The sequence below is a fragment of the Lactuca saligna genome, chromosome 3 (genome assembly GCF_052625555.1).
Source record: "Lactuca saligna cultivar CGN05327 chromosome 3, ASM5262555v1, whole genome shotgun sequence".
Classification (NCBI taxonomy): domain Eukaryota; kingdom Viridiplantae; phylum Streptophyta; class Magnoliopsida; order Asterales; family Asteraceae; genus Lactuca; species Lactuca saligna.
This window is the reverse complement of record NC_136419.1, coordinates 21,397,273-21,412,500: the sequence shown is the minus strand read 5'-3', so window position 1 is coordinate 21,412,500 and position 15,228 is coordinate 21,397,273. Positions and strand designations below refer to the sequence as shown.

At 35.3% G+C, this 15,228-nt stretch overlaps 3 protein-coding genes across 4 annotated transcripts; 2 read left to right on the top strand and 1 right to left on the bottom strand.

Annotated features, from left to right (window-relative positions):
* Positions 1-1,685: 1,685 nt before the first annotated feature.
* LOC145034709 (DNA/RNA-binding protein Kin17, conserved region) lies at positions 1,686-3,999 on the top strand. 2 transcript variants are annotated; one of them, XM_078983203.1, is made up of 3 exons: positions 1,702-1,829; positions 2,408-2,495; positions 2,580-3,999. In XM_078983203.1, the coding sequence occupies exon 3, from the start codon at positions 2,643-2,645 to the stop codon at positions 3,807-3,809; it is 1,167 nt and encodes a 388-aa protein (XP_078839329.1). In that variant the 5' UTR covers positions 1,702-1,829; positions 2,408-2,495; positions 2,580-2,642; the 3' UTR covers positions 3,810-3,999. The 2 variants fall into 2 exon arrangements, with proteins under 2 accessions (XP_078839328.1, XP_078839329.1); XM_078983202.1 differs by lacking the exon at positions 2,408-2,495 and having other exon boundaries at positions 1,686-1,829.
* A 2,493-nt stretch (positions 4,000-6,492) lies between these two features.
* On the top strand, positions 6,493-8,371 carry LOC145035250 (uncharacterized). The gene is made up of 2 exons (XM_078983823.1): positions 6,493-7,495; positions 7,623-8,371. Exons 1-2 carry the CDS (start codon positions 6,493-6,495, stop codon positions 8,369-8,371), a joined length of 1,752 nt encoding a protein of 583 aa, XP_078839949.1.
* A 4,660-nt stretch (positions 8,372-13,031) lies between these two features.
* On the bottom strand, positions 13,032-14,994 carry LOC145034708 (U-box domain-containing protein 45-like). Its single transcript, XM_078983201.1, has 2 exons — positions 14,246-14,994; positions 13,032-14,104 (listed from the first exon to the last, which is right to left on the bottom strand). Exons 1-2 carry the CDS (start codon positions 14,785-14,787, stop codon positions 13,189-13,191), a joined length of 1,458 nt encoding a protein of 485 aa, XP_078839327.1. The 5' UTR covers positions 14,788-14,994; the 3' UTR covers positions 13,032-13,188.
* Positions 14,995-15,228: the final 234 nt, after the last annotated feature.

The following is a 15,228-nucleotide window of genomic DNA, read 5'->3' as shown; positions in this document are numbered from 1 at the left end:
GGTGAAGAACAATAATTATAGATTTAGGGCTTCTCCTTTGAACTCGAAAATCAAGAATAAAAAGATGAAATCAAAGAAATCTTGATGCCTGTAACTTCAATAAACTCAGAAGCAGATAGAGGACCGATATCGATGAAGAGATCTGATTAGCCATTTGTGTTTGTGTGTGTGTGAGAAAGAGAGAGAGTTTGCATTTTTATTTTCTATTTTATTTATGTTATAGAAAAATATAGAAGGAAAATTTTCTTTTTTTATTTTTCTTTTAATCAGAAAAATCTTTAAATAATAAAAAAACTGAAAAAGAAAAAGGTAAGGGCAAATTCGTCTTTATGAAAAAGTTTATAGCAAATAAGACCAAACTCGCAACAAAATGAAAAGTTTGGACCTCTGGTGCTAGTTCAAACATTTTTGGACCAAAGTGACAATTTTCGACAAACCACAGGGACCATTTGTGCAGTTTAGTCTAAATAATTATGTAATTATTTTGTCGTAAAATACCTATCATGCCATTATCATTATCATACCAGTGTTGGCGTCTGATCAGTTCAGAAAAAATGAAACTAAGTATGCAGCGAAAAATCAAATTTAAAATTTTATACTCCAAAACCGAATCTAGTTAGACAATAATAATAAACAAAACAACCATATAAAGTTTCAGATCATACTATACAATTGGAGGGATCCATTAATGTAGGAGATAACAATCACGATTGGTTGCCATTATCATCCTCACGAGCATATTTGGAATGTTGCTAGACACCAACCATCAATGCAATCCATATTGAACTTATTCCTGCTACTTTTGGTCGACAATCAACGTGAAGAAAGGGAGCCCAAGTCGTTGGTTTAGGAGGGAGGAGAAAGGGAAGCAAATTAAAGTTTCTTATACACACTTACCAAAAAGCATAAATCGTTTTTTTTATATACTTTTTTTTATATTTGTATATTAAGGTTGATAAGGTTGATGGATGTGGTCATCATGCACCCCGCCACCACCTCAACATCATCTTTATTGCCTCAACATCATCTCACACTTGAGGTAGGGATGAGCATACAACCCGTTGCACGATGAACAATTCGTATAATTTACCCTAAAACTGATATATACAACCCGTTGCACGATGAACAATTCGTATAATTTACCTTAAAACTGATATATATATATATATATATATATATATATATATATATATATATATATATATATATATATATATATATATATATATATATATATATATATACTGTATGTTAAATAAATATTTTGTTTTATAGTTTTAGTGTTGTATTTAACTGGGTTTATGCACTGGTTTTATACCATGTAGGTGTGAGTTTTGAAGTTCGATTCTTTTAAACTATTTCTTGTGGTGACATATGTGGAGAATTTTTCCCAAGAAATCTCTATAGGAATTGAGTTTGTCACGTAAAACAATTCGATACGACTCGTTGAAATATTAGGTTTCCACTTAGTTCGCCGTTTTTATAAAAAAAAATAGTTATAATAATATTATAACTATGGTCTTATAGGGAACACTCCCCGGTATTAACCAAATTTTAAAATAATTACATATTATTTATAAACTGTATTTAAAAATTTAGAACGGTAAATAGATTAATAACTTAGAACGGTAAATAGATTAATAACTTGATATTATATCCCCAATTCCCCATTGGGCCATTATCCAAGCCAAGCCCAATCAAGGAGAAATACCGAATAGCGAAGGAATACGAGGGGATCTTTTGCGTTTCTTCCTCGGCACTCGGCAGCGATCTTTGAACCCTTCCCAAATTCTTTATCCCCCCAATCGACGCCCTTCTCCGGTCACCTGGTAAGTCCCGCTTTCTTTTTCTGGTTAGGTAAGCACATGCTTTTTTATTTTCTGGAATCGATGGTCAACATGAATTTCTGTTAGATTTTGAATCTATAGGTTAATTTCTGTCTCACTCCTGGTTTAATCGAATTCCTGATTTCTTGTTTGGTTTTAATCCCAATTTCTCTTCCTGTGAATCGATACACCTCCTTTGTTCAAGCTAAGTTCACACTGACAGCCTCATCAGGAATTCCTGATTCCAAACCTGTCTGATATCAAAATTTGTGTAATTCCTGATTTTTTTTTTTGGAATCGATTCCCATTGACAGCCTCATCGTAGCTTACAACTTTATTTTCAATTAGTTTACAACTTTTTTTTCAATCACATCTATTCGATTTCTAATTTGTTTGTTAAAATCTAAAGTTTGAGATGACTGGAACTTGTTTATGTGTTTATGTGTGAACTGTGAAGTAGAATTGCAACTTTTTTTTTCAATTGCATATGTTTGATATCTGATTTGGTGTTAATCTAGTTTGGTGTTAAAATCTTGAGTTTGAGATGACTGATGCTTGTTTCTATATGAACTGTGAAGTAGATGATCCAAATGTAACAAACGAATTTGCAAATCTCATTTTCCTACCACCACAAGTCAATAAGCACGTTTGCTCAAAACCACTTTTGGAGTTAAATACTTTTTTCTGATTCAAAACCATCATCTTTCACTTTCAGTCATACTTTCGATTAATTTTTTGTTTTTCTCTATCCAGGTCCAATCCTCTAGTTTATACAGTCCTACTCATCACTGTGATTCTTAAAATTTGAAATCCTCAATGGGTAAAAACGATTTCCTCACCCCAAAAGCAATCGCCAACCGAATCAAAGCAAAAGGGCTCCAAAAGCTTCGATGGTATTGTCAGATGTGTCAAAAACAATGTCGTGATGAAAACGGGTTCAAATGCCATTGCATGAGCGAAGGCCACCAACGTCAAATGGAAGTTTTTGGTCAAAACCCTAATCGGATAGTTGGTGGTTACACCAATGAATTTGAATCCATGTTCCTTGAGCATATGAAACGTAGCCATAGATTTAGTCGAATTGCAGCCACTGTGGTCTACAATGAGTACATTGCAGACAGACACCATGTTCACATGAATTCAACTCAATGGGCTACTTTAACCGAGTTTGTAAAGCATTTGGGAAAAACAGGAAAATGTAAGGTGGAAGAGACACCAAAAGGTTGGTTTATCACATACATAGATAGAGACTCCGAAACACTTTTGAAAGAAAAGTTGAAAAACAAGAGAATGAAAGCCGATATTGTGGATGAAGAGAAGCAAGAGAGGGAGATCAAAAGGCAAATTGAGCGAGCCGAACAATTAATGGGGAGTGACAAAGTCTTAGAAAACGAAGATGCAAAGTTGTTGTTGAGGTCTGATAATGGTGGTGAGAAGAAGATTAAGCTAAGTATTGGTTCTTCAATGAAAAATGTTAAAGGGGAGGGAAGCTCGAGGTTTGTTTTTGATGAGGTGGAAAACGTGGAGAAAGTTGAGAAAGACAAGAAACAAAAGACAGGTGGCGGGTCGGCGTTGGATGAGTTGATAAGAGAAGAAGAGAAGGCGAAAGAGAGGAGTAACAGGAAAGATTATTGGTTGTGTGAGGGTATTATTGTAAAAGTGATGAGTAAAGATTTGGCTGAGAAAGGTTATTATAAGCAAAAGGGTGTGATTCGTAAGGTGATTGATAAGTATGTTGGTGAAATTGAGATGCTTGAGAGTAAACATAAGTTGAGGGTGGATCAAGAAGAGCTTGAGACTGTTATTCCTCAAATTGGTGGGATTGTAAGGATTGTTAATGGTGCTTATCGAGGTTCAAATGCAAGATTGTTGTCTGTTAACACTGAGATGTTTTGTGCAAAGGTGCAGATTGAGAAGGGTGTGTATGATGGAAGGGTTATTCAGGCAATTGAATATGAAGACATATGCAAAGTTGTTCAATGATTTCTATCAGGTATGCATAGTAAGATCACCTAATGTTGTTGCTCAATAGAACCTTCTGTTAATTTATTGAATCTTATGTGTAATGAGTAATGACTGTTATTATCATTATTTGTTTTGTCTTTTTGTGTTTTAAATGGCAAATGTTAATCAAGATTCATATTTTCTAAAATCTTTTCGTGCTTAAAAAACATTTCCGCCATTCTAATTGGATACTGATGTATGTATGTATAAAATGTTTGTATACATAAGTACGTTATGTTAATGAATAACACTAAATGACTATTTTATCTTTATATTCCATTTCTGTCAAAATAATTTTTGTAGGGTAGCTCTTCTTTAATGGCAACAAAGTTTGAGAACTTGACAGAAAATAGTAACCAAGTGTTAAAATTAAACAAAGCTTAATGTCCTCCTATAGTTGTCAGAGACAAAACCTGCCTTTCTGAAATTACTAATATTTGATAAGTAATTTAGGACCCGATCACATTCATTTTGACGGTTAAAATTAGGACCATATCCATAACCAAACTCTCAAATAGGGTTCATTTTTGCAATATGAAACTATTTTGGACCTTAGTGACTAAGAAAATTACAAACAACGAGGACTATTTTTATAGTTTTCTCCAATTTATATAATGTTACAAACAAAGCTTCAAAACATGTAAATAAATGTAATTTATTTATTATTTAATAAAAGGTATCAAATATTTTGTCACATGTAACAAACTATAAATTATATTATTTTACAAAGAAAAAGGAATCACGGTATATTATTTTACAAATAAAAAGAATTAACAATGAAAGTCAAGTAGTAATATCTCTTAAAAAGGTTCAATGTATCCATGTGAAATGATTGTTAGATATTTTTATGAGACGACTTTCAAAATATTTAAAACCATATAGATATTATTTTTTATAGATAAAATTGCAAAAAATATCTTTGTGGTATTTATTTTTTATGAAGTTTACTCTAAACATCGATTTTTTTGGTTTCGTGGTCATTTTGAATTAGTTTGTTTGTAATTTTGATCCTTCAAAAAACTAAAAAGACTAAACTGCCCTTCTAATATATTTTTATATTTTTTTCTATATAACTTAATGTTTTATTAATAATAAACATAGTCTCTCTCTCTCTCTCTCTCTCTCTCTCTCTCTCTCTCTCTCCTTAAAATCTAGTAAGACATCCAAGAAATGTATTTATGGGATAATGGGAACACACATATATACACAAACCTGTAGATCGATGATGAACAATCCATAATCGAGTTGCAAGTGTATGTATGCGTGTGTTCTTCTCATTTATCTATGTAGAAGATCCTGAATCAGCTAGGAGGGTAAACAGGGGTGGCTATATAAGGAGGTGGTGTTGAGATGGTAGCAACGGTGGTTAATGGGTGGTCGACAGAGCTATAGGCGACAATGGTGTTTCACTTCTAGGGTAATGGAGAAACGGGTAGGCGGGTGGCGTTCTATGGTGGGTTCGATGATGATGATGATGATGATGCTCATGGAGGTTTTATAAGCTCCCGCTACTCCAACACAAACAACATCGACCCTCTTCAGCCTCCTCTACCGTTGCCATCTCCGATGTGGTTGTTTCTCATGTTCCCAAACTAGCTTCCCATTCATTTTGGTGCCCCCACCTGCAGATGAAAACTCCCATCTAGTTTTGATATGGTTTCTATGTCATCAAATCGCCAACCACCATAGGTTATGTGAGGAAGAGGGTGCAGGGATTTCGGTGAACCAAGAACACAACACACACACATACACATACACTCACTGTCTTCTCTAAACGATCCCAATCTTTCAAATCATGAGTTTTCTTCATCGACTTCTTAAAATCATCGTAAGGATTCTCGGATTCCAAGTATCAAACTTGTGGGACCAGGTTCAAAAACAACTGTAACATTTTGTTAAAAAAATAAATAATAATCCCTAAAACCCTAAGACGTATTTATATATATATATATATATATATATATATATATATATATATATATATATATATATATATATTGTATTTAGCCCTAAGTCGTATTAATTAGCAGGGTGTGCACATTGGGGTTTAAATTGTAACTTTGGACTTGAATTGTAATTGGATCTAAAAGTTGGGGGCTGTTTGGTTAATTTTGGGCTTGAATTGAAAAAAATAAGAGAAGAAGGGACCGAAAGTGTAATATATATATATATATATATATATATATGATGGGTTTTGGTCATAAGAACATCCTATGTGCTCATACAAACCCTAATGCTTGGATCTAGGTTTCTCTATTGTATATGCAAGTTATCTAAGACTATAAACCCTAATTCTAGCATTCAAGTAATCATATTAACATGAGAATAGGTTTAAGATCATACCTTGATTGTTATGTAGCAATAACAATCCAATTCCTCCTTGTATTGACTTTAGAAAGCTTAGAGTCACAAATGTCACTCCTCTAATGGTTCACAAACACAATAACAGTTATTCATTCCCACAATCTTTAACCCCCGTTTAAAATCGATCCCTGTATACAAACCCAATAACCAATCGAACACATACCAGTCGAAAACAATAATCATTACACCCTTCAACAGATTTGACATCGCATTTCAAAACAATCGATCTTACTTCATCTGTTGATCAGAATTTATGATTCATGGTCCATGTGGAGCTGAAAATATGAATTGTCCATGCATGGTGGATAAAAAGTGCTCTAAAAACTTTCCAAAACAATTCATTAATCATTCGTCTGTTGATCAGAATGGTTTTCCGTTATATAGGCAAAGAAACGATGGTCATTTTGTAGAAAAATCAGGTGTAAGGTTGGATAATAGAAATGTTGTTCCATACAACAAATATCTATTGAAAAGATATCAGACACATATTAATATTGAATGGTGCAATCAGGGATCTTCTATAAAGTATTTGTTTAAATACATAAATAAGGGTCCTGATAGAGCTACAGTTGCTGTTGTACCAACCAACAATGAATGTGAAAATAATGATGCGGTCGATGAAATAGCTGAATATTACGATTGTAGATATTTATCAGCATGTGAAGCATCATGGCGAATTTTTAGATATGATGTTCATTGCAGATATCCTTCTGTTGTTAGACTACCTTTTCATCTTCCTAATCAACAACAGATTGTATATGGCAAAGATGATGATATTGATGATGTTCTTGACAAACCTTCTGTTGCCGCTTCAAAGTTCACAGCTTGGATGGAGTGTAATGCAATTGAAAGTGAAGCACGAAAACTCACATATGTTGAATTCCCTACAAAGTTTGTTTGGATATTAAATGGTCGGTTTTGGAAGCGAAGGAAAGTAGGAAAAGCCATCGGTAGAATTCATTCAGTTTCACCTAAACTAGGTGAAGCATATTTCTTAAGGATTCTTTTAAATAAAGTAAAAGGACCAACATCATTTGATGAAATTCGCACGGTAAATGGAGAAACACATTCTTCTTTTAGAGATGCCTGTTATGCACTCGGGCTATTAGATGATGACAAGGAATACATTGATGCAATTAAAGAAGCAAGTCATTATGGATCTGGTTTTTATCTACGCTTTTTATTTGCTACATTGTTGATGTGTAATAGTATGTCTAAACCAGAGATCGTTTGGGAAAATACATGGGAATATTTGGCAGATGGAATTCTATATAGCCAACGAAGAAGATTTAAGTCAGCAGGTATTACATTTTTTCTTATTTTTTAAAATTAATTTATTTTTATTTTTCAACACCCATTAAATAATTAGTAATGAAATTATTAAATATCAACCACGTATTTTATTAATTATTTAATATTTTCGTGCAGAATTGTCTCTCGGAGTAGATGAACTTAAGAACTTAACTTTGTTCGAAATACAACAAATTTTACTTCGAAACAACTCTACTCTCAAAAACTTCAAAAACATGCCATACCCAGATGTTGAATCCGTTTCTTCTTCAAACAATCGACTTATCATCGAGGAACTAGATTACGACATTCCCGTGATAAAGAATGACTATGATCGTATGTTTCTTGCATTAACAAATGAGCAACGGAACATTTTCCTAAACATCAAGAGTGCTATTCAACAAAATAAAGGAGGTGTCTTCTTTGTTTACGGGTATGGTGGAACGGGTAAAACTTTTTTATGGAAAACAATATCTGCAACAATTAGATCTGAAGGAAATATTGTATTAAATGTTGCTTCAAGTGGTATTGCTTCCTTATTATTGCCCGGTGGTAGAACAACACACTCTCGATTTATAATTCCATTTGAGCTTACAGAGGATTCTTTTTGTAACATAAATCCAGACGGTGAGTTGGCAAGCTTAATAAGGAAAACCTCTTTGATAATTTGGGATGAAGCACCTATGGTCCATAAGCATGCATTTGAAGCTTTAGATCGAACTTTGAAGGATTTATTAAGGTGTGTAAATTCAACCATCTCAAATATTCCATTTGGAGGGAAAGTTATTGTCTTTGGAGGAGATTTTAGACAAATTCTACCTGTTGTGCCGGGTGGCAGTAGACAGAACATTGTAAATGCTTTTTTGAGTTCTTCATATTTATGTTAATTTCATTACACACATTGGTATTGTATCATCTGCATATGTCCATTTAGAATGATGAATAAAAAAAATAGTTTTAAAAAATCTTCATTCCTAATTAAATACTTCCCATTTAGTTAGTAATTAAATAATTACCAATAAAAAAAATTATTTAAATATTCAATATTACAATTTATAAGTTATCAGAATTATTGATATAATATTTTATTAAATAATTAATTTTTAAATTCAATTCAAAAACAGCACCCGTGGGTTCCACAAGTTTTAACCTAGTGTATATATATATATATATATATATATATATATATATATATATATATATATATATATATATGATGGGTTTTGGTCATAAGAACATCCTATGTGCTCATACAAACCCTAATGCTTGGATCTAGGTTTCTCTATTGTATATGCAAGTTATCTAAGACTATAAACCCTAATTCTAGCATTCAAGTAATCATATTAACATGAGAATAGGTTTAAGATCATACCTTGATTGTTATGTAGCAATAACAATCCAATTCCTCCTTGTATTGACTTTAGAAAGCTTAGAGTCACAAATGTCACTCCTCTAATGGTTCACAAACACCATAAGCAAGAGGATGAAGAGGAGAGAGGATAGAGGCTACCCAAAACCGTCTACAAACCCTAGAGAAGTCTTAGCCACGTTTTTGCGTCATAAGGGGTCTTTATATAGTAAGGCTATTAGGGTTATCTAACAAGGAAACCCTAAATTGGATGCTTAAGCCCTAAGCAACCAATGGAGCCCTTTCCTCAAGGCCTTGGACGATTTCATATGGGCTTCCCCATAGAATTCATCCACCTTATAATATAAGGCAATCCATGGCCCAAATTGCAATTATCTTATAATTACAATTCCAGTCCCTTAAGTTTAATTAATCTCTTTTAGTCACAAAACTAATTACCAATTAATTATTGAGTAATACTAATTGAACAATATGATTTCTCCTTTAATATATTATTCTCACAATATATTAATAAATCATATTTAATCCTTTCTCTCCATAATTCATCCTATCAAGTTGCTTTGGTGAAGGCAACCCAAAAGGACCATGCACCATCGGGTCAAGTACATACCAAAATAGTTATGGACTTAGGTACTAATCCAACAATATATATATATATATATATATATATATATATATATATATATATATATATATATATATATATATATAAAGTTTGGAAGCTGGTGATGGGACTTAAACCTGTTCCCCTCCACCCTCTTGCTAACTGATACCCTCTCAAACCCTAACCCTAAATTGTCCAGCCGCCACCGTTATACCCCCATATTCCAGCCGTCACCACCTCCTAGTCACACATGGACCGCCGAGCATCACCGCCGCTGCTCTCATTGCCAACGAAGGCGAGGGTTGCGAACCCGACACTATGGTCGTGGGAAGACCGAATAAACGAATTCTGTAGCCGCTATGTCTCTCTTCACCGATGATGCAATCCCCTTTCACCCTCTGTATTGCTTATGTTGTGTCTCATTGTCGTCGTCGCTGCCATACGGCTGTTCCGTCTTGTTGATGTTCTCTGACCGTCGCCTGCTACCACGAGGGTGGCTATGTTGGGTACGTGTTTCAGTGGGTTTCGTGTAGGTGTGTGTGTTGTTTCTGCAAGTCGAAGGCATGTGTGTATTCTGTTGGCCAGAAAACGTGGGAAACCACCATGGCAGCCAACCATGGTGGTTATCACATTGATGTCGCCCTTTGACACCATCAACACCGTGTTAGGTGGCTATGTACGTGAAGTTTTATTCATATGGATGTTTTTCTACATTGGTTGATGTAATGGAAGCTGGTGGTCGGATTTTAACTCGAAAACCACCACCATCGTTATGAGGTGGTGGCTGCCACCGTGAACCACCGTCGACCTCCACCACCCGAGTTGGAAGTGGGTGGTTCCCGACCTATTAAAACTTTAATTAACCTAAAAATTCAACCTTAGACCTAGTTGGCATGTGCTTGGGTTGAAAACCCGAATTAGGGTTTAGAAAACCCTAATCTTGAAGACTTTAGTTTAGGACTTGCCGGGACCCGAGTTTTGGACCGTTGGATTGGAGTTAGAATTATGCTCGGTCATATTGTATGGTTGACCTAGTAGAGTGATGGGCTTAATGGATTAAATCCTTAATGGGTTAAGTGTTCTTACTTAACCCTAATCGTCATTTTATGTGAAAACACTAATCGTGTTGGGCTTCGAGTTGGGCCTTTCTTTTGGGCTTAGGTGTTTGGGTTCTTGATGGGCCATCTGAGAACAAGTGTATGGACTAGGAAATTTGGATGAGCTTTCGGGTAAGGCCCATGTAAGGGGTTTGGGCCCAATTTGGAAAATTGGGCCATAATTAGGCCTTGGTTGATTATTTGGCTTTTGGGCCTTTAAAGTGTGAGTTTGGGACTTGGTCTTGGGCCAAGCTAGGTTAGTGGTAAAATGGTCTTTTTACCCCAAGTATGGATTTATGGTTATGTATTGGAACCTAATTGTTTATTAGGTGTTGTTTTGATGTTAACAGTTCGGGGATTTGTCAGCCAGCAACTAGAGATTTATCCGTGGGACTTCGACAGTGCAAGGTGAGTCTACTCACTGTGTTTAGCGGGTCGAAGGTGCTAATGTTGGCCCATGGTTATTATGTTAGGATGCAGTTTTCTGCGTGACTCTTGCATGTATATGTAATGGTATGTATGTTGGGCGAGGCCCGATGGTTGTTCTGTATGCTAGTATTAGGTTATACATATGTGATTTGTATGTGGGCAGGGCTCGACGAGTGTGTAGTATGCTACTATCTTTGTGATTTTCATATGTGTTTGAATGTTATATGATTATATGGTTATATGTTTAGTGGGCGGGGCCAGTTATGCAAGTGTGGGTGGGGCCCGTATCTCAGTGGGTGGGGACTGTATCTCATTGGGCGGGGCCCGTTATAAGAGTGTTGGTGGGGCATGTATCTCTTTAGGCGAGGCTCGTTATGTGATATGGTTGGTATGCGGTATCTTGGGGAACTCATTAAGCTTTGTGCTTACGGTTTTCAGTTTATGTTTTCAGGTACCTTGGTTCTCAAATGGAAGAGCTCAGGATGACTGCAGAGCACACACCACATGTTTACGCATTCTGTGATTTACTCTGATTTGATGATGTTTTGCTAAATCTTGATAACCTTAGTTTTATGGAAATGATATGTATTAACGATTTATTAATCTAAAAACGAAAATGCTACGTTATTATCAGTAGGATGTTACAACAACCGTTCAGACTTACCTCACATACAACCGTCTCCATGGAAGAGCACTCATTGTTCTCAGAGTACTTTTCTGACTCTGTCTACATGTTGGCAGATTCTGATAAGTTCGTGAAGGATTTTGGTAAGGCGGTTGCCGACAATTTCGGTGACTCCAAGGATCAGGGCAATTCCTGATATGTGGGCCTCATCGATCATTTTATGTGTAAGGTAATCGATTCTTGAATTTAGTATTTGCTTCGGCCCACCACCAGCTCATCGTGTATATAGCAAATGGATGCTTTGTCCACTATGTCTACCGATAGCAGAGAACAACTCCTCACGATGACTCTGATTTACAGGATGAATCGATTGATGAATGGGGATATCTTCAGAAGGAGAAATGACACCAGGGAAAAAAGATGGAGGAGAGGTGAGTACTTAGTTTTGGAGAGAGAGAGAGAGAGAGAGAGAGAGAGAGAGAGAGAGAGAGAGAGGATATGTGGGCTTAGTTTAATAATAATAATAATAATAATAATTTAAAAAGGTGAAAGAAAAATGCAAACTAAATTCATTAAGGGTATAATAGTATTTTTAGTTTGGACAGTGATTAAAACTACAAGTAAATTAGTTTAAAATGACCATTAATAAAAAAAATGAAGGTTTGGATTAAACCTTAGAGAAAATGCACCATATTTTTGTAATTTTGTCTTTTTTATATTACTTGTTAATCGGAAACATTACGGAATTGGATTAATAATGGAAGTTACAAGCTCAAATATCTAAAGCATATTTGATATTAATAAGGAATTTATTTGTGTAAACCACAAAAGTAGTTATAAATTTTTAAAAGGTATAAAATAGCGTATAACATAAAAACTTAAAACTAAAAATTGTCAAAAACAAGTCGAAGTAACGATTGGATTATAATGTTGTTGTTTAGAATAAAAGTTTAAATTGAACTTCCTAATTTACTCTTAAGTACTTTTTTTTCTTAAAAGTTAATCACCTTAAAAGCTACTAAAAGTCTAAAACCTCGTTCGAACATTTAAGTATTGCAAGCGTGCGTGGGGGTCTAAACTCTAAAAGAATCAAGATCCACATTCTCAGTTGAAAATTCCAAGATATAAAAGTAAAAAAATATTACGGTAATTAAAATCCAAATCAAAACCCATATTATAAAAAGAGATTCCCTCGATATAATCATGGATTAATTTGCCTGTCTATGTATATGACAAAATTCTTATATAATTATTGTCACTATTCATTCTTTGTCGGCAAAATCAAAAAATTTGTAGTTATACTAATACATCCAATATTTATGTATTGTTCGTACTCAGTAACTAAATTTATTATTTGGCTTTTAGTAAAAGTAATTAATTCATTTTGTAAGAAAATTTACACGTGAACTTAATTCATATTGTGCACGTGAAGCATTTTATTTGGTTTTGTCGAGCCTAGAAGTTATGCACATGCAACGTTATAAAACATTGGTTATTCTACTAGTCCCAAAAAAAACAACATACCCTAACATAGCTTTAATCATACAATGGCACAATGAAACTGATTCAAACTTATTATTTCAAAATGGCAAACTCTTTGAAGAAGAAAATGAAGAAACACTCGACGACTTCAAATGCTCCGATGTGATGAAATCTTGTGTCAAATTCGCCCGCTTCACTATCCTCCTCATATTGTTCTGCAAACTTTGTTCCACCAACTGCCTTACAGCATAGTTGTTTGGAAAACTGTTCGATGAGTTCACTGATTCTGTGTCAGTGGACCCACAAAGGGGAGCTGATATAGCTGCCCCTGAACGTCCTTTATAGTTTTCTGAAACTTGTTTTCCTTTATTGATCCTCAGGATTTCTAGAATCCTTGAGGATCGTTTTTGTGCTAAAGTGCTACCTAAAAGAGTCAATTCGAGAAGCGATGACATGATCCCCACTTCAACCATGGCTTGTCGATCTGAATGCGACTTGTGAGCCATCACCATCAAAATATAAGTTGCTTTTTCTTGGCAATTAGGCAAATCCATCCAATTCAAAACATCAACCAAGATTGAAAACGCATCATGGGTGGTGCTAACAGCCCTTCGGCCCTCAGGGGTAGATATGACATTGGTCAGAATCGAGAGGATTCTGTCGCTTATTTCTGTATCTCGAATCATGGACAACAGAAATGATATGAACTCTTCGGACTCGATCATGGGTGAAACGTTTGATGGCAAGATGGATAGGTTGTAGAGTGCCCTTAAACAATCTTGAATCACTTGTGAATTGGTGTTGCTTTTGGTTGAGGTTTTGAGGGTTTTGATCAAAAAGGAAATGGCTCCTGAAGTTCCGATTATTGATTTGTTTGAATCAAGGGCAGTTAATCCCAGAAAATTTGCAACAATTGCTGCTGATAAATCAGGGTTGGGGGACTCCTGGATTGGAGATTCGATTAGATCTAGCATCTTGTGTACTGCTCCTGCTTCAACAATGGCGGATTTGTTCCTGAAATTAACATCGAGCAGATGAAGAAATTCGAATTCTCACGTGAATTATGTCACTAAAATGATTAGAAACGAGATCTAGATCACAGTTGCATCACTATCAATTTGAAATTGTTAGAGAGAGAGAGAGGGTGGTGTTTACAGGTCATTGCCGATTCCGAGATTGAGAAGAGCGTAGAGAGCTGAGATTTGGGAATGGAGATCGTCGGAATCGAGCATTGCAACGAGCGGCGGAATTGCTCCAAGCAATGCTAAATTCGTTCTGGATTGTGAATCGTCCTTAGTTAGCTCCCTCACTTCCCTCGCTCCTCCCAAGGCGTCGCCGTCTCCTCCGCTCTGCAACCGTCTAACCACCTCTTTCAACTTCACTCTCTGTTCCTCCTCCGGCGACGTTTCCGACATCCTCATCAATGTCGAAAGCTTCTCTGATCCTTTATGGTTACCGTTGTTCTTAATAGTACTATCCGATCTACATTCCGATATGGAAGTTTTTGCCTGTTCCAGCTTGGGAATGTCCGCCACCGCCGGAGACTTGATCGACTTCTGGTTGCGAGATATTCCGCCGTTGCACCTCATGGCATCAATAATTTTGCGTCGGCATGAGGACCAGAGGTTGAAACTGCCATCGCCGGCGGGTGTGTGGTCGAGAACAAGCTCGTTTTGGTGAAGCTTTGCCATTTTCATCTGACAGTGACAGTGAGTTGGTTAACCGACTGAAATGAGAGCTGCATTGACACAGAAATACATGGTGGTACGTGGAATTCAGAGAGAGTATTCAGAGAAAAGTAAAATTGTAAACGGTGAAGTGTCTGGGAGAAGACGGAGACCGTGTCAGAGAGATGAAAAAGCGAAAGTAGAGAAACCGAGAAACTTTAATAATTTGCTCTACTAATTTTAAAATTTTGTTTTATCAGGGTTTCAAGTAGTTCTTAAGGATATTCCTAAATATAACCACATGATTTTAAAATATATTAGAAAATAACCATAGCTTTTGGTCTTTAGTAAAAATAACCATTATTTCTAAAATGGCCGTTTTTAATTTCAATAAAAAAAAATATAATATGGTTTTTTTTTTTTTAAAATATACCAGATAATCTTCAAATATTTTATTTCAAAATATTTAAT